An 18836-nucleotide genomic window follows, 5' to 3' on the forward strand; every position below is an offset into this window, starting at 1 on the left:
GGGCTAGTATGCATCCCATTATGTGACACTTACCTGCAAACGAAGCCCGCAAGGTCCCTGTGCACGTCGCGTCCATCTTCACCCCTCTTCTGTGACTGGCCGGAGCTGTGTGACGTCACTTCCGCGCATGTGCGTGGGAGACGTCAGTCACGGCACACGCTGGGGAAGAAACGGCGCGGAGGTCCGTTTCTTCACAGCGCATGCGTCGATGACATCGGTGCACTACAAGTGAAATATCTCCTTAACGGCGCACTTTTAGGAGATATTTCCACAATCTATAGGTAAGCAATCAGAGGTCAGACGTTTCTTGTAGTTGGCCACCAGGTTTGCACACATCTCAGGAGGGATTTTGTCCCACTCCTCTTTGCAGATCCTCTCCAAGTTATTAAGGTTTTGAGGCTGACGCTTGGTGTCTCGAACCTTCAGCTACCTCTACATATTTTCTATGGGATTAAGGTCTGGAGACCGGCTAGGCCACTCCAGGACCTTAAGGTGCTTCTTCTTAAGCCACTCTTTTGTTGCCTTGGCCGTGTGTTTTGGGTCATTGTCATGCTGGAAGACCCATCCACAACCCATTTTTAATGCCCTGGCTCAGAGAAGGAGGTTCTCACCCAAGATTTGATGGTACATGGCCCCTGTCTATCGTCCCTTTGATGCAGTGAAGTTGTCCTATCCCCTTAGCACAGGGTTTGACAAATTTGCTTGGAATCTAGGAGCCAGCTAAAAAAGTTAGGAGCCAGAAAACGCACCCCGTCCCGACGAAGCGAACACATACGTGAGCAACGCCCGCATATGTAAACGGTGTTCAAACCACACATGTTAGTTATCGTCGCGATTGGTAGAGCGAGAGCAATAATTCTAGCCCTAGACCTCCTCTGTAACTCAAAACATGCAACCTGTAGATTTTTTTAAACGTCGCCTATGAAGATTTTAAAGGGTAAAAGTTTGTCGGCATTCCACGAGCGGACGCAATTTTGAAGCGTGACATGTTGGGTATGAATTTACTCGGTGTAACATTATCTTTCATAATATAAAAAAAAATGGGGATAACTTTACTGTTGTCTTATTTTTTAATTTAAAAAGTGTAGTTTTTTTTCAAAAAAGTGCGCTTGTAAGACCGCTGCGCAAATACGGGTTGACAGAAAGTATTGCAACGATCGCCATTTTATTCTCTAGGGTGTTAGAATACAAAATATATATAATGTTTGGGGGTTCTAATTAGAGGGAAGGAGATGGCAGTGAAAATAGTGAAAAATGACATTAGAATTAGTTTAACTTGTAATGCTTAACTTGTAATACCAACGGCCACCACCAGATGGCACCAGCTTACACATCTGGTGGTAATATCTTGTAATACCAACGGCTCACCACTAGATGGCGCCAGCTCACAAAAAAAAAGTCGAAGCCAAGTCGCCAGGACCCTATTTCTAGTCGCCATGGTGACCTGGCGACCGGGATTTGTCGAGCCCTGCCTTAGCAGAAAAACACCCTCGAAGCATAATGTTTCCACCTCCTTCTTTGATGGTGGGGATGGTGTTCTTGGGGTCATAGGCAGAATTCCACCTCCTCCAAACAGGGCGAGTTGAGTTGATGCCAAAGAGCTCGATTTTGGTCTCATCAGACCACAACACTTTCACCCAGTTCTCCTCTGAATCATTAAGATGTTCATTAGCAAAATTCAGACAGACCTGTACATGTACTTTCTTGAGCAGTGGGGCCTTACTGGCGCAGAATTTCAGTCCTTAACGGCGTAGTGTGTCACCAATTGTTTTCTTGGGCACTATGGTCCCAACTGCCTTGAGATCGTTGACAAGATTCTCCCATGTAGTTCTGGGCTGATTCCTTACCATTCTTTCGATCATTGAAACTCCACGAGGGGAGATCTTGTATGGAGCCCAAGACCGAGAGAGAGTGACCTTTATTTCGTGTTTCTTACATTTGCGACTAATCACGCCAACTGTTGTCACCTTCTCACTAAGCTGCTTGGCGATGGTCTAGTAGCCCATTCCAGCATTGTGTAGGTCTACAATCTTGTCCCTGACATCCTTGAACAGCTCTTTGGTCTTGGCCGTGGTGGAGAGATTGGAATCTGATAGATTGCCTGTGGACAGGTGTCTTTTTTTTAAACAGTTAACAAGCTGAGATTAGGAGCACTCCAGAAATCTTGATGATTGATGGGGGGGGGGCAAATGCTTATTTCACTCATTAAAATGCAAATTAATTTATATCTTTTTTTAACCACTTCATTACTGGGCACTTAAACCCCCTTCGTGCCCAGACCAATTTTCAGCTTTCAGCGCTGACGCATTTTGAATGACAATTGCGCGGTCATACAACACTGTACCCAAATTATATTTTTATAATTTTTTCCCCACAAATAGAGCTTTCTTTTGGTGGTATTTGATCACCTCTGCGATTTTTATTTTTTGCGCTATAAACATAAAAAAAATGAAAATTTTGAAAAAAAACACAATTTTTTACTTTTTGTTATAATAATATCCCATTTTTTTTTTTAAAAATAAAAATTTCCCTCGGTTTAGGCTGATACGTATTCTTCTACATATTTTTGTTAAAAAAAATCGCAATAAGCGTATATTGATTGGTTTGCGCAAAAGTTATAGCGCCTACAAAATAGGGGATAGATTTATGATTTTTTTTTTTTTTTTTTACTAGTAATGGCGGCGATTTGCGATTTTTTTTTTTTTTGTCAGGCCTGCGATATTGCGGCGAACGTATCGAACACTTTTGACACAATTTTGGGACCATTCACATTTATACAGCGACCAGTGCTATAAAAATGCACTAATTACTGTATAAATGTGACTGGCAGTGAAGGGGTTAACACTAGGGGGTGAGGAAGGGGTTAAATGTATTCCCTGGGTGTGTTCTAACTGTGGGGGGGGGAGGGGACTGACTGGGGGAGGTGACCGATGCTGTGTCCCTATGTAAAGAGACACAGATCGCTCTCCTCTCTCCCTGACAGCACGTGGAGCTCTGTGTTTACACACAGAGCTCCACGTCCCTGCTGTGTAACCGACGATCGCGTGTGTCTGGCGGACATCGCGCCTGCCAGGCACACGCATTGGCTCCCGAGCGATACGCCGGGCACGTTGTTTCCCCGCTGCGCGCCCCCCAGCGGCGTGCACGGGGAACAACAACAACAGGACATCCAGGGACGTCCACCCGGCACTTGAGAGCCGCGCTGTGGACGTCTTTCGTCCATAGCGCGGATCCCAAGTGGTTAAATGTGTTTTTTCTGGATTTTTTTGTTGGTATATATATCTCACTGTTAAAATAAACCTACCATACAAATTATAAACGGATCTTTTCTTTGTCAGTAGGTAAACATTCAAAATCAGCAAGGGACCAAATCCTTTTTTCCCTCACTGTATGAATGTAGCCTGTGTCTCACTTGCAGAATTCTTGTTTAGCGCTAGCTGGTGATTTGTGGAATCGCTGACTTTTCATTCTTCTTGAAGACTGCATGATAGACAGCAAATAAATGAATATAAATTATTCAAAACCGCATACAATTGTATACCACACAGGAAAAACAAGCATGAAATAATTGTCAGGTCTCTTGAAGTCTTCTGTATTACTGTGTTTTAATCTTATCTCATATTCAACCTATTTTTACAGAAACGGCCTCTGGCGTCGATCATCAAGGACGTGTGCGATGGGTAAGTCTACCAATGGGATCATCTAGGAATTTTAAGCTGTTTCTTTAGACATGTCGGTTTTGTTTTATATTTAAAGGGAAAATGCACACTTTTATAAATGAAAGCAGAACTGGAGTTTGGTAATTAACCACATCAATACCGGGCACTTATACACCTTCCTGCCCAGACCAAATTTCAGCTTTCGGTGCTGTCGCACTTTGAATGACAATTGCGCGGTCATGCTACACTGTACCCAACTTTTTTTTATCACTTTGGTCCCACAAATAGAGCTTTCTCTTGGTGGTATTTGATCACATCTGCGATTTTTATTTTCTGCTAAACAAATAGAAAGACCAAAAATTTTGAAAAAAAAACTTTTTTTTTTGTTTAATTTACAAAACTTTGGCCCGGATTCAGGTACGACTTGCGCATTATTTGCGGAGGCACAGGGCAACGATTTTGCCCTACGCCCCCGCAAATCATTTGCGCTGCCCTCGATTCACGGAGCAGTAGCTCCGTAAATTGCGAGGGCGCCGAGCGTACAGCGCATGCTCCGTCGGGAAACTTTCCCGACGTGCATTGCGGCAAATGACGTTGCAAGGACGTCATTTGCTTCAAAGTGAACGTGAATGGCGTCCAGCGCCATTCACGATTCACTTACGCAAACGACGTAAAATTCGAACGTCGCGACGCGGGAACGCCGGGTATCCTATAGCATTGGCTGCGCCTGCTATTAGGATGTGTAACGTTACGCGAAACCCGACGTACGCAAACTACGTAATTTGCGTACGCAGGGCTCGCGCAACGTTGTGAATCGGTGTTAGTATGCAATTTGCATACTATACACAGATCACAATGGGAGCGCCCCCTAGCGGTCATCGCTAGAATGCAGCCTAAAATCTGCGTGGCATAAGAGACATACATACGTTTTTTTTTTTTGTTTCATTTACAAAACTTTGGCCCGGATTCAGGTACGACTTGCGCATTATATGCGGAGGCACAGGGCAACGATTTTGCCCTACGCCCCCGCAAATAATTTGCGCTGCCCTCGATTCACGGAGCAGTAGCTCCGTAAATTGCGAGGGCGCGCCAGAAAAATTGCCCGGCGTAAGCGCGCGCAATGTAAATGATCCCGCCGGGGGCGGGAATCATTTAAATTAGGCACGCTCCCGCGCAGAGCGTACAGCGCATGCTCCGTCGGGAAACTTTCCCGACGTGCATTGCGGCAAATGACGTCGCAAGGACGTCATTTGCTTCAAAGTGAACGTGAATGGCGTCCAGCGCCATTCACGATTCACTTATGCAAACGACGTAAAATTCGAACGTCGCGACGCGGGAACGCCGGGTATCCTATAGCATTGGCTGCGCCTGCTATTAGGATGTGTAACGTTATGCGAAACCCGACGTACGCAAACTACGTAATTTGCGTACGCAGGGCTCGCGCAACGTTGTGAATCGGTGTTGGTATGCAATTTGCATACTATACACAGATCACAATGGGTGCGCCCCCTAGCGGTCATCGCTAGAATGCAGCCTAAAATCTGCGTGGCATAAGAGCCTTATGCCACGCAGATTTTAGGCTGCAGTCGGCGTAACGAGTTCTCTGAATCAGGAGAACTCGTTACGCCGGCGCAAGTCAGCAGTTGCGCTGCGTAACTATGGTTACGCAGGCGCAATTGCTACCTGAATCTGGGCCTTTGTAAATAAGTATGTTTTCTCCTTCACTGACACAACACACAGCTCCCGGTCCTGTCAGGGGGAGAAATGCTGATCTTCTGTTCATACAATGTATGAACAGAAGATCAGACATTTCCCCTAGTGAGTCCACCCCCCCTACAGTTAGAACACACCCAGGGAACATACTTCACCCCTTCCCCGCCCCCTAGGTTCCCCACCCCCTTTACTGCCAGTGGCATTTTTATAGCACTGATCGCTATAAAAATGCCAATGGTCCCAAAAATGTGTCAAAAGTGTCCGCCATAATGTCGCAGTACCGAAAAAAAAAATCGCTGATCGCCGCCATTACTAGTAAAAAATATTAATAAATTAATATTAATAAAATGCCATAAAAATACCCCCTATTTTGTAAACGCTATAACTTTTGCGCAAACCAATCAATAAACGCTTATTGTGATTTTTTTTTACGAACAATATGTAGAAGAATACGTATCGGCCTAAGCTGAGGAAAAAAAATAGTTTTTTTATATATTTTTGGGGTATATTTATTATAGTAAAAAGTAAAAAATATTCATTTTTTTCAAAATTGTCGCTCTATTTTTGTTTATAGCGCAAAAAATATAAAAACCACAGAGGTGATCAAATACCACCAAAAGAAAGCTCTATTTGTGGGGAAAAAAAGCGATGCAGTGCCAAATCGCAAAAAGTGGTTAAAGCATGAAACAGTTTTTTTCCCCCAAGAAACGCTGCGCAAATACCGTGCAAGATAAAAAGTTGCAATGGCCACCATTGTATTCTCTAGGTTTTATTTAATTTTCTAGCAAAAAAATAAAAATATGGGCCAGATTCACAAAAGAGATACGATTGTCGTATCTATGCGCCTGATTCATAGAATCAGTTACACATAGATAGCCCTAAGATCCGGCAGGTGTAAGTGACTCACACCGTCGGATCTTAGGCTGCAATTCTAGGCCGGCCGCTAGGTGGCGATTCCATTGCGGTCGGTGTAGAATATGCAAATGACTAGTTACGCCGATTCACGAACGTCCGCTTTGCCCGTCGCTGTAAATTTACGTAGTTTCCGTAGAGATACGCCGCGTAAAACTAAAGCTGCCCTCTAGGTGGTCTAGCCAATGTTAAGTATGGCCGTCGTTCCAGCGTCGAAATTTGAAATTTCACGTTGTTTGCGTAAGTCGTCCGTGAATTGCGCTGGACGCCATTTACGTTAACGTCGAAACCAATGACGTCCTTGCGACGCAATGCACGTCAGGAAATTTTAGGGACGGAGCATGCGAAGTATATTCGGCGCGGGAACGCGCCTAATTTAACCGGTCCCCGCCCCATTTGATTTAGGCGGGCTTGCGCCGGACGTATTTACGCTACACCGCCGCAAGTTTACAGGCAAGTGCTTTGTGAATCAAGCACTTACGCTGAAAACTTGCGGCGGTGTAATGTAAATGTAATACGTTACGCCGCCGCAGCGTAGGACGATTCTACGTGAATCTGGCCCTATGATTTTTACATGTAGGTGCGAAGTGTCAGAATTGGCCTGGGCCTGAAGTGGTTAAATTGTCAGTCTTTTTTTTTTTGTTTGTAGCGCAAAAAATAAAGAACGCGGTGGCGATCAAATGCCACCAAAACAAAGCTCTGTTTGTGTGAAAAAAGGGATATACATTTTATTTCAGCACAGCTTCGCTTGAACGCGCAATTGTCAGTTTAAAGTAACACAGTGCCGTATTGTGAAAAATAGCCTGGTCATGAAGGGGGGTAAACTTTCAGGAGCTGAATTGGTTAATTTCTGTGTTCCTCCGTGGGCTCCAAGAAGTTTTTTTTTTTTTTTTTTTTTTAATGCGTAAAAAAAATCCTATTTTTTATTAAATTATTGGTATTACACATTTTCAATTCCTAAGAAGAGGTAAAGAAAAAAATACTTCACATAGGCCTGTATTCCGTTATTAGTGTCAGGCTGCTGCTCACTGTGACATTGTACTTTGTTTTATGTTTTAGGTGGTCCTTGCCTAACTCTGAGTATTACGCGTTTCGTTATGCAGACGGCCCCCAACTTTACATAACTGAGCAGGTAAGCAAAGCGACCACTGTGCACCATTATTAAATAACTAGCTGGTATTCTTTTATGCATGTGTTTTTTCTTTTGCAGACACGTTGCGACATAAAGAATGGTACTATATTACGTTTGGCTGTGTCCCCTGTAAGTAATACATTACCTTTTGTGCTTCTTACTGACACTTTCTCAGCATTGTGGATTTATGAATAATGATATAGGATTGCTATAGAATTACAAGAAAGACGATATGTCCGTAGTAACCAATCGGATGTTTTCTTTCATTACTAGAGAAAATAAACCCATAGCTGGAATCTGCTAGCTATAGTCACACATACAGTTCTTCTCCTATTACATCTGTAGAAAAGGAAGGGGACCCATTTCATTTGCAGTAACTGCTTAGATTTCACCTTCATCTTTTCATTTACATTAGAAAAGCTTTGATCTGAACTCTTAGGCCCCATTCACACCTAGGCGTTTTTACGCCTGAAGCGCACTGCTCACAAACGCCAGAGGGGAGAATTAACATTATTCCCTATGGTGACTGTTCACACCTGAACGCCCAAACGCCTGTCGCGCGAAGCTCAAACAAGTCCCGGACCTTTTTTTGTCGCGCGAATCGCGCGACAGCGGCGTTTGAGCGTTTTTTTTTTTCCCATAGAAAGTAATGGGAAACGCGCGTATTGAGCGTATCGCGCGACAACGGGCGTTTGCTATGGGCGTTTCGTCGCTTTAATCAATAGAACTTGTCGCCCATGCAGAAGATTAAAAAAAATCTACCAACATAGCAACAAGTGATGAAAAGATGATAATTTTTCCTATTGGCTAAAATATGAAACGCCGAAGTACAAAAACGTCGCACGACGCTGTATGCAAACGCGCAAATAAGCATGAATACGCGCGAAAAAAAACGCCCGAAAAAACGACCGAACGCCCTACGCTCAGGTGTGAATGCAGCCTTAAAATTGGGGAACACAAACCTCTCTCCCATCACCCCTTTAAATTGCCCCATTGTTGATAAGAGCCCCTTTGTCTTTTGCTGGGAGCTGATATTCTTCTGTAAACTTGTCTTTGCTTTGCCTTGTGCGCTTAAAGTGGTTCTAAAGCCTAAGGCTGCTTTCACATTGGGCAGCGGAGGTGCGGTGACGGTATAGCCGTGCTATTTTTAGCGCCGCTATACCGTCGTATTTACCGCGATATTCGGGCACTAGCGGTGAGGTTTTAACCCCCGCTAGCGGCCGAAAAAGGATTAATACCGCCCGCAATGCGCCTCTGCAGAGGCGCATTGCGGGCGGTATTACCGCGGTTTCCCATTGATTTCAATGGGAAGGCGCTGTATAGGAGCGGTAAACACCCCGCTCCTATACCGCTCCAAAGATGCGGCTAGCAGGACTTTTGAAGCGGTCCTGCTACCGCACCGCTTCAGTGTGAAAGCCTTCGGGCTTTCAAATTGAAGCCTGCAGGGCAAGATTTATTCATGCGCTATAGCAGCGCTATTTTTAGCGCTGTACCACATGAATAACGCCTCAATGTGAAAGGGGCCTAAGGCTGGGTTCACACTGGTGCGATGCGGGAAACCCTGCCATTCCTGTACAGCAGGGGTCAGCAACCAGTAGATCGCCACCTACCAGTAGATCTCGGACCGGTGACTGGTAGATCACAGTCTGGGCTTGCTGACCTGCCATTCCAGAGCAATACATTCCCCCTCCTCCCAGTACAAATCTGCCCCCATGCGGAAATCCCCCCTGCCAGCACACATTTTTGCCCCCCAATCTCAAATCCTCCCTCTGTAAATTTACCCAGCACAATTCCCCCCCCCCCAAAAAAAAAAAAATACTCCCCTCCTTGTATAAAACCTCTACCCCTCAAATGACCCCTCCAATCACAAATTCTCTCCTACTCCTAACACAAATCTCCCCCACCCCCCCCCCTCCTATCCCCCTCCTAGCACAAATTCTCCCCCCTTCCCCCCCTCCTACCACAAATTCTCCCCCCCTCCAATCACAAATCCTCTCCTACTCCTAACACAAATCTCCCCCATCCCCTCCTCCTAGCACAAATTCTCCCCCCCCCCCATCCCCCTCCTAGCACAAATTCTCCCCCCACCCCCCCCTCCTAGCACAAATTCTGCCCTCCCCCCAGCACAAAGTCTTCCCCCATCCCCCCTCCTAGCACAAATTCTCCCCCCATCCCCCCTCCTAGCACAAATTCTCCCCCCATCCCCCCTCCTAGCACAAATTCTCCCCCCCTCCTAGCACAAATCCCCCCCCCCCCTTACAACAAATTCTCCCCCCTTCTGGCACAAATCCACCCAGAAGGGGGATATGTTGCCTCCTCGCCACCTGATCTAAATACATGATTGCTGTGCAATGCATGCAATTGCAAAGTGGTAGTACAGCAATTGGACGTTTAAATCAGGTGTAAGGAGGCAACGCTGTGCCCGGGGATTTTTGACTTATCCCTTGTTGTACAGGTAGATCTCCACCTCTTTAAGGTTGCCTACCCCTGTTGTACAGGCTCCCGCATCGCACCTGAATCGCAGGCAGTTCACACTGACATTGTTAAATGGAAACTTAATGACACCCTCAAATCAGATCAGAGTGTGAACTGTGATATGGTACAGGAATTGGATTGCATGGGTGTGAACATCCATGCGATACGATTCCAGTGCGGGCCAAAAAAAGGGTCCTGCACCATTTAGGTGCGAATGCGATGCGATTTCAGTCATATATGCTTGTATGAATTCGCATTGCACAGACATCGCATGTGATGTGCACAGCAATGTGGTGCGAATCGCATGCAATGTCTGTGATTGCACCAGTGTGAACCCAGACTAAATATTATTTTTTTACCTTTTCTATGTATTAAAGTAAAACAACTTTGTGCGTAATATTACCCCCCCCTCCCCCCTATACTGGAACCCATTCACAATCCAGTGATGTGCATGAGAGCCGAGGCTCTCCCAGATCTGTCCCTCCTCTCTGGGCAGATTGATAGCAGCAGGAGACATTGATTACCGCTGCTGTCAATCAAATGCTGTGACGAGCCTGCATGAGTGCCCCCGTAGAGAGCCGCTTCCTATGGGGGCACTCACCGAAGAGTAGGAGCCAGGAGCACCAACGTGGGACCCCAGAAGAAGAGGATTGGGGCTGCTTTGTGAAAAACTATTGCACTGAGCAGGTAAGTATGACATATTTATTATTTTATTTATATACATATATATATATATATATATATATATATATATATATATATATATATATATATATACTATGGCCCAGATCCACAAAGATCTGCCTATCTTTAGGCAGGCGTAGCGTATCTCAGATACACAACGCCGCCGTAACTTACAACGTACTTTCTGTATCCAGAAAGAATTCGCGCCGTAAGTTACAGCGGCGTAGTGTAAATGTGTCGGCGTAAGGGCGCGCAATTCAAATGACTAACATGTGGGCGTGTTTTATGTTAATTCAACTTGACCCCACGTAAATTATGTTTTTTTTAACGGCGCATGCGCCGTCCATGGGGGTATCCCAGTGCGCATGCTCGAAATCACATCGCAAATAGTCAATGCTTTCGACGTGAACGTAATTTACGCAAAGCCCTATTCGCGAACGTTTTGCGTAAACAACGGAAAATTCAACGCTGTCCCGACGTCCATACTTAACATTGCGTACGCCTCATAGACCCAGGGGTAACGTTACGCCGAAAAAAGCCTTTTACGTAAATGACGTAAAAAAATGCGCCGGGCAGACGTACGTTTGAGGATCGGCGTATCTAGCTAATTTGCATACTCTACGCGGAAATCAACGGAAGCGCCAAGTGTGTGTGTGTGTACGTGTGTGTGTGTGTATATATATATATATATATATATATATATATATATATATATATATATATATATATATATATATATATATAAAAAAAGCTACCTTTTTTAATATCGCTTTAAATGTGGTTTACCTTTCTTGACAGTCCCGCGCAGCACGGCAGCTTCTGGAGCGGATTCAGTGCTCCAGTATGGAGTCCAGGCTAGAGGCAATGAAGGAACTGGCTAAGCTGTCTGCAGACACTACTTTTGCAACCGAATTCATCAATATGGATGGAGTCACCATCCTCACCCGATTGGTTGAAGGTGGCACAAAGCTTCTATCACAGTCAGTACCACATTTTCCCAAACCTTTTTATGACTTTTGTGGCTTAAAGTATGTGTTAGGGCGGAATTAAAATAAAATATGCTGTGCATCTTTAAAATCTATACAATTTTCCCATGTTTTACCCCCTTCAAGGACCCTGATGCCGCGTACACACGATCATTTTTCGGGTTGTAAAAAACAACGGTTTTTATAAAAAATTTCATTTAAAATGATGGTGTGTGGGCTTCAGAGCATTTTTCGGGTTCTGAAAAACCACCAAAAAAAAATCGAACATGCTCTATTTTTTAACGACGTTTTAAACGATGTCGTTTTTCGGGTTGTAAAAAATGATCGTGTGTGGGCTTTAACGACGTGAAAAACCCGCGCGTGCTCAGAAGCAAGTTATGAGACGGTAGCGCTCGTTCTGGTAAAACTACCGTTCGTAATGGAGTAAGCACATTCATCACGCTGTAACAGATAGAAAAGCGCAAATCGTCTTTTACTAACACGGAATCAGCTAAAGCAGCCCCAAGGGTGGCGCCATCCGCATGGAACTTCCCCTTTATAGTGTCGTCGTACGTGTTGCATGTCACCGCGCTTTGCTAGGGCATTTTTTTTCCACTATCGTGTGTAGGCAAGGCCGTTTTAATGTGAAGTTGAAAAAAACGTCATTTTTTCTAGAGGCTGAAAAACATTGTTTTTTACAACCCAAGAAATTATCGTGTGTACGCGGCATGAGAGTACAGAAAAATGCCAGTTGATCTTCCGGAAATGCAGTCCGATACCAAGTCCCTTTGTGGACTGACCGCACACACTGTGTGACATACAACACGTACAATTAATTCCTCTCGCGTGGATGCGGGCGGAGCCGAGCGCAGCCGAGCCTAGCCGAGCGAGCAGTACACTCGGCTCGGCTCTAGGCTGCGGCACTCGGCCTAATTAAAAAAAACACCGCTGCAACAGTATCAGCGTATATAGCGCACCCACGATTTTCCCCTGATTTTAGGGGGAAAGAAGTGTGCGGTATACGCAGATAAATACGGTAATTGAAAAAAAATGTAAAAGGGTAAAAATACCATGCGTATAGCAATCCCTAGTATAAGGTCACAACGCTCATAATACCAATGTATAATGTAGATACTTCTACATACATTTTCATAACATAGCCATCAAAGAAAAGGGATTGACGCGTTTCGCATAGGTGCTTCATCAGGGCCTTTTCATGAGAGAGGGACCTAGCTTGAAAAAAGACATATTAGTTTTACAGCCACTAACCAATTTTTATTTAAAGTCATTAACAACAATAAACAGTCGTGCAGACTAACATATCACTCTAGGAGCAAGATCAGGGGCGACATCCACCATTAGCCAGCATCAGGGCAAACAATTATCATAATGGCCTAATCACAACGAGGGCAGCCAGTTAAAGTGGAACTTCAGTAATTTCTTCATCTTTCCATCTATTAAATCTTCTGCCCTTGTTGTTTTAACTTTGGATAATAATAAAAAAAAATTCTGCCAGTAAATACCTTATACAGCCCACTTCCTGTTTCTTGTCTGGTCAGTAGCCTAGGCTTATGACATCATGCACAGCTCTCTCTCATTCTTGTGAGTTTGCCAGGAGGAGGAGCAGGGGGGGTCAGTCATAAGAGGGCCAATGAGAGCTGCAGGGCTGGAGGTGTGCCTCTGTATAAATCCAGGAAGTGAACAGACAGCAGGTTTAGCTGTCCACAGTTAAAATGGATGCAGCCAAGCTCAGTGGACGGAGACTCCAGACCAATCTAAAAACGCAATTACCGTATTTATCGGGGTATAACGAGCACCCCATACTTAGAAAGGTAGTTTAAACACTTAAGGACCGCCTCCTGCATATGTACGTCAGCAGAATGGCACGGCTGGGCAGATCTACGTACATGTACCCAGCCGTGGGTCGCGGGTCCGAAGCTACGGGACCCGCGGACCCGTCCAGGTGTCCGTCTGCGGCTTCTTCGCGGGGTCCGTCCAGTCCATCCGCACCTTGCCCGGGGGTTCGTCCAGTCCATCCGCACCTTGCCCGGGGTTGCAGCGGTGTTCATTTTTGAATTAGGCGGCAAGCCGAGAGGAGCCGGATTTCCTGTGTGTTCAACTCCTCTTGGCTTGTCTCGGCTCTTCTCGCGTGGCTGAGCCTAGCCAAGTGCGCAGTACACTCGGCTCGGCTCTAGGCTGCGGCGCTCGGCTCCTCTCGCATGGCTGCGGGCGGAGCCGAGTGCGCAGTACACTCGGCTCGGTCTATTTTGGCGGCGCCCGGGAACAGCAGTATCGGCGTATATCGCGCACCCACGATTTTCCCCTGATTTTAAGGGGAAAAAAGTACGGTATATCCAGATTTATTTTTGTTGAAAAAATTATATATATTTTTTTATATCGAACTAGTATACATAATTTAATATGTCCTTCTATCAAGCTCCTGTAAATTACTGCAAGACACCGTCGGAGAGGGGGATGGTATTGAATGTCTTTTGTGTTTGTTTTACTGATATGGTAGAACAGTGATTAGAGAGTTTCTCCTTTCCTTGCAGTTACAGTGAAATGCTGGCTTTCACACTGACCGCCTTCCTGGAGCTAATGGACCATGGAATTGTCTCCTGGGACATGGTGTCACTCACCTTCATAAAGCAGGTCAGTGGTGCACAATCTCTTCATTGAATATGGTGGGCAATGTGTATTGCGGCCTTAGTTGATGGGCTTTTGTTCGGTGCGTTTCGTCTTCCCATACACGTCTATGGGAATGCAAAACGCACTTGAAACAGATTAAATACAACCCAGAAAGTGGTCAACAGCAAGTCAACTGTACCTATCGATGAATTCTGAATGATCTCAAAAGTGGCTCAGATTTCAAACTGATACCATCAACACAAGCCAAAGCCTGTTACCACAGGCCCCTAAAAGTGTCGGAAGCGTGAATGTGTTGTGTTGCCTGTTCCATAACAATCAGACTCTTCCTTTCACATTACTAGTACAGTGGAACCTTGGATTATGAGCATAATTTGTTCCAGAAGAATGCTTGTAATCCAAAGCACTATATAAAAGCGAGTTTCCCCATAGAAGTCAATAGAAACTCAGATAATTTGTTCCATGGTGACTTCTATGGTATGCAGTACTGCGTGTGGCCAGAGGTGGGGGGCACCAGAAACACTCGGAAACTGCTTGGAGATGCTCAGATGTACTCGAAAACACTCGGAGAGGCATTAGAGCGGCTCCGAATGTCACCGGCACCCCCACACCTGTGGCCAAATGTGGTACTGCAGAAGCTTGAATCCTGCTTGTAAAATGTACCCCCAGTGAACTGAATGTGGCCATGCTGCAGTCGTGTGCAGTGCCGCGGTGCAGGTTTTTAGGGTTTTAAATAGGTGGCGTGGAAGTAACATAATGCAATTTCACTGCCTGTCAAACACCCTCTGATTAGATAATAAGGCTGTCCAATCCTTTATAAAGTTATATATATACAGACCATATACTTTTTTTTTGCTTGTTGTATAAAGCACAAGACACTGTACACTGAAGTAGTATAATGACATTGATATGACATCCCAATAAAGGCTGTCCCTGAATTACAAGTATAGCAGTCTTGTGATTTCTATCAGTGTCTGGTTAAAGCTTGTAGGAGGAGTTTTCATACTGCACTGAGTTGTCCTATGAGGAAGCAGGACCCCTGACCTTCTTTCTGGACAGCGCTGATTGGCCCTGTGCTGATCACATGCACTCTCCTAAGAAAATAAAAAGCAATACACACCAAACTGAGCATGTGCAGAGTGACTCTACTAACTCTGTCTTATCCGGACATGTTATGGAGGCAATGTAAGAGGAGGAGGATCTGTGCATACAGGATCAAACTGCCTTTTTACACAATGCAGAGGATTAACCCCTTAGGTTCTACAGTGAGTATAAAAAGCATGCTTTACTGCATATACAGACTGATTTTACTGGTGTGGGTTTAGTAACAAACCTACAGAACCTGTCTTGTTCGTAATCCAGGGACTGCCTGCAACAGGACCTTTGTAAATTGTCAAGAGACCTCGTAAGCTAGAAATTAACAGACCTAATTATCTGACTATATAGAATTCCAGGTGAGTCCACTAACTATTCTGACCTTTTTGTTTTCTTTAGATTGCTGGATACGTGTCTCAGCCATCGGTGGATGTCTCCATTCTCCAGAGGTCGTTGGCAATCCTAGAAAGTATGGTGCTAAACAGCCAGGCTCTGTACCATAAAATAGCTGAGGAAATCACAGTGGGTCAGCTCATTTGTCACCTGCAAGTGTAAGTCTCCACTCTTCACCTGTTTAACATTGTAAAATGACGCCGGCAGGAACCCTCCCTTGATCCGGGTGGACCCGCTCGTGACCCGGCGCACATGCCCGGCGGCCGCAATTGCCGCCGGTCACCCGCGATTGCCGGTAATCACGGCAGGAGTGTGGATCTGTGTGTGTAACTTGATTCTGAGCGTCGACTTGATTCTGATCATGCGTGGATTTTTAACTGATGGACGTGCCTACTAACGATCGTTTTTTTTCTATCGGTTAGGCATCCATCGGTTAATTTTAAAACAAGTTTCAAATTTTTTAACCGATGGGGCCCACACACGATCGGTTTGGTCTGATGAAAACGGTCCATCAGACCGTTCTCATCGGATTGACCGATCGTATGTACGCGGCATTAGAGTGGGAGCAATATTTCTAGCACTAGACCTCCTGTGTAACTCTAAACTGTTAACCTCTAAAAAAATTTAAAGCGAAGCCAATAGAGAGTTTTAAGTACCGAAGTTTGGTGCTATTCCACGAGTGTGTGCAATTTTAAAGCGTGACATGTTGAGTATCTATTTACTCAGCGTAACATCATCTTAACAATATACCAAAAAATGGGGTACATATTTTTTATTTATTTTTTTATTTACCACTTAAGGACCGCCTAACGCCGATATACGTCGGCAGAATGGCACGGCTGGGCACAATCAGGTACCTTTACATGATTGTATAATGGCCAGCCGTGGGTCACGGGCGCGCGCACCCGCGACCCGGTCCAAAGCTCCGGGACTCGCGGACTCGATCGCCGCTGGCGTACGGTCCCCGGAGCTGAAGAACGGGGAGAGCTGTGTGTAAACACAGCTTCCCCGTTCTTCACTGTGGCGCCGTCATTGATCGTGTGTTCCCTTATATAGGGAATCACAATTGATGACGTCACACCTACAGCCACACCCCCATACAGTTAGAAACACAGATGAGGTCACACATAACCCCATCAGCGCCCCCTAGTAGTTAACTCCCAAACTGCAATTGTCATCTTCACAGTAAACAATGCATTTTAAATGCATTTTTTGCTGTGAAAATGACAATGGTCCCAAAAATGTGTCAAAATTGGCCGAAGTGTCCGCCATAATGTCGCAGTCACGAAAAAAAATCGCTGATCGCCGCCATTAGTAGTAAAAAAAAAAGAAATTATTAAAAATGCAATAAAACTATCCCCTATTTTGTAAACGCTATAAATGTTGTGCAAACCAATCGATAAACGCTTATTGCGCTTTTTTTTACCAAAAATAGGTAGAAGAATACGTATCGGCCTAAACTGAGGAAAAAAATCGTTTTTTTATATATTTTTGGGGGATATTTATTATAGCAACAAGTAAAAAATATTGAATTTTTTTCAAAATTGTCGCTCTATTTTTGTTTATAGCGCAAAAAATAAAAATCGCAGAGGTGATCAAATACCACCAAAAGAAAGCTCTATTTGTGGGAAAAAAAGGACGCCAGTTTTGTTTGGGAGCCACTTCGAACGACCGCGCAATTGTCAGTTAAAGCCACGCAGTGCCGAATCGCAAAAAGGGGCAAGGTTCTTTTAGCTGCATTTTGGTCCGGGTCTTAAGTGGTTAATGAAAGTGTTTTTTCCCCCAATAAAATCATGTTTGAAAAATTGCTGAGCAAACACTGTGTGCTAATAAAAAAAAACTGTAACGACTGCCATTTTATATACTGGGTGACATGAAAAAAACTGCAACGACTGCCATTTTATTCCCTGGGGTCTCTGCTAAAAAAAATATACATGTTTGGGGGTTCTAAATAATGTTCTAGCAAAAATATTGCTAAAGGATTTAGCTCTCGGAAAGCCTAATGAGCCTATCAGCAGATAGGCTATGTCCATTCTGTTTAGATTCCAAATTTTCAGGTTTTCCACAGGTGGCAACTGAAAGTGATCGCCATAGCAACCAATAGAATTTAAGCTTTCTTTTGCAGCTTGGAAATGAAAGAAATCTTCACATGCTTTTTCCTAACTAAACATTCTGCAATCTCCTCCTTTTTGTCTTTCAGTTGTAATCAGGAGATCCAGACTTACGCCATTGCTCTCATCAATGCACTGTTTCTGAAAGCTCCCGAGGACAAGCGCCAGGTGTGTACCTCCACGTCCAACTCCCTTTACATTAGGCCGCGGTGTGTAACGTTGTGTCCTTGCATATTTGTTCTTGTTTGACTAACCCCTTGAGTCCTGCTGGTTTCTGTCTGCTATTAACTCCCATCTTTGCTTCTGTTTGTGTGCATTGTGCACTCAGGAGAAGCCTCCGAATATCTTGGATCTTCCCGTTAGTGTGAGTACCATGGGAGGGCCTAGTTTGGGAGTTTTTGTTGTCCTCCTGTTTCTCACACTTGGACTTCTCCTCCTTTTATGTAGTGATTCTCTTCCTCAGTTATTCCTAGCTTTCCTCCTCTTCTTGCGTTATCCTTTTTTTGCTGCATGTGACTCAAAGATAATTGTACTCTTTCTCATACAGGAGATGGCAAACATATTTGTACAGAAGCACCTCCGATCCATCATACTCAATGTAAGTAAAAGACGAGTAACGACTTATGTTTGGCTGGACAATTTCTGCAGCGTCAGCAAATTCCTTAGGTATGCTCTGTGTCAGTAAATGGGCTGCTGTTGTCATTGTTAACCACTTAACGCCCGCCGCACGCCTATTTACATCCACAGAATGGCACATACAGGCAGATGGGCGTATATATACGTCCCTGTCTTCTAGTGGGTCGGGGGTCCGATCGGGACCCCCTCCGCTGCGGGCGGCTTACCTCGCGGAACGATCCATCTTGAGGGGGCGGCTGTTCGTTTCTGTCCGCCCCCTCGTGATCGCTCTCGGCCAATCCCGTTGTGTCCCGCCGTGTCACTTCCTCTGCCTGTGTAATGTAAACACTGGCAAAGGAAGTGATGCAGCTCTCCTCTCGGCGGTATTTTCAAACCGCCGAGAGGAGAGAAGACTCACACAGTAAGTCGCACCTAA

General features: G+C 44.9%; 1 protein-coding gene across 2 annotated transcripts in view; it reads left to right on the plus strand.

The window, feature by feature from the left end:
• The window catches only part of ELMO2 (engulfment and cell motility 2), a 127801-nt gene that overhangs the window by 66322 nt on the left and 42643 nt on the right, over positions 1 to 18836 (plus strand). The window contains exons 3-11 of one of the 2 annotated variants that reach the window (XM_040330266.1): positions 3640 to 3680; positions 7344 to 7416; positions 7495 to 7545; positions 11374 to 11555; positions 14093 to 14192; positions 15681 to 15832; positions 17875 to 17953; positions 18114 to 18149; positions 18333 to 18383. In XM_040330266.1, the coding sequence (XP_040186200.1) occupies positions 3640 to 3680; positions 7344 to 7416; positions 7495 to 7545; positions 11374 to 11555; positions 14093 to 14192; positions 15681 to 15832; positions 17875 to 17953; positions 18114 to 18149; positions 18333 to 18383 (765 nt within the window). The remainder of the gene's footprint in view (positions 1 to 3639; positions 3681 to 7343; positions 7417 to 7494; positions 7546 to 11373; positions 11556 to 14092; positions 14193 to 15680; positions 15833 to 17874; positions 17954 to 18113; positions 18150 to 18332; positions 18384 to 18836) is intronic. The other variant, XM_040330267.1, reaches the window with a different exon arrangement.

This window comes from Rana temporaria, chromosome 12 (genome assembly GCF_905171775.1).
Source record: "Rana temporaria chromosome 12, aRanTem1.1, whole genome shotgun sequence".
Lineage (NCBI taxonomy): Eukaryota > Metazoa > Chordata > Amphibia > Anura > Ranidae > Rana > Rana temporaria.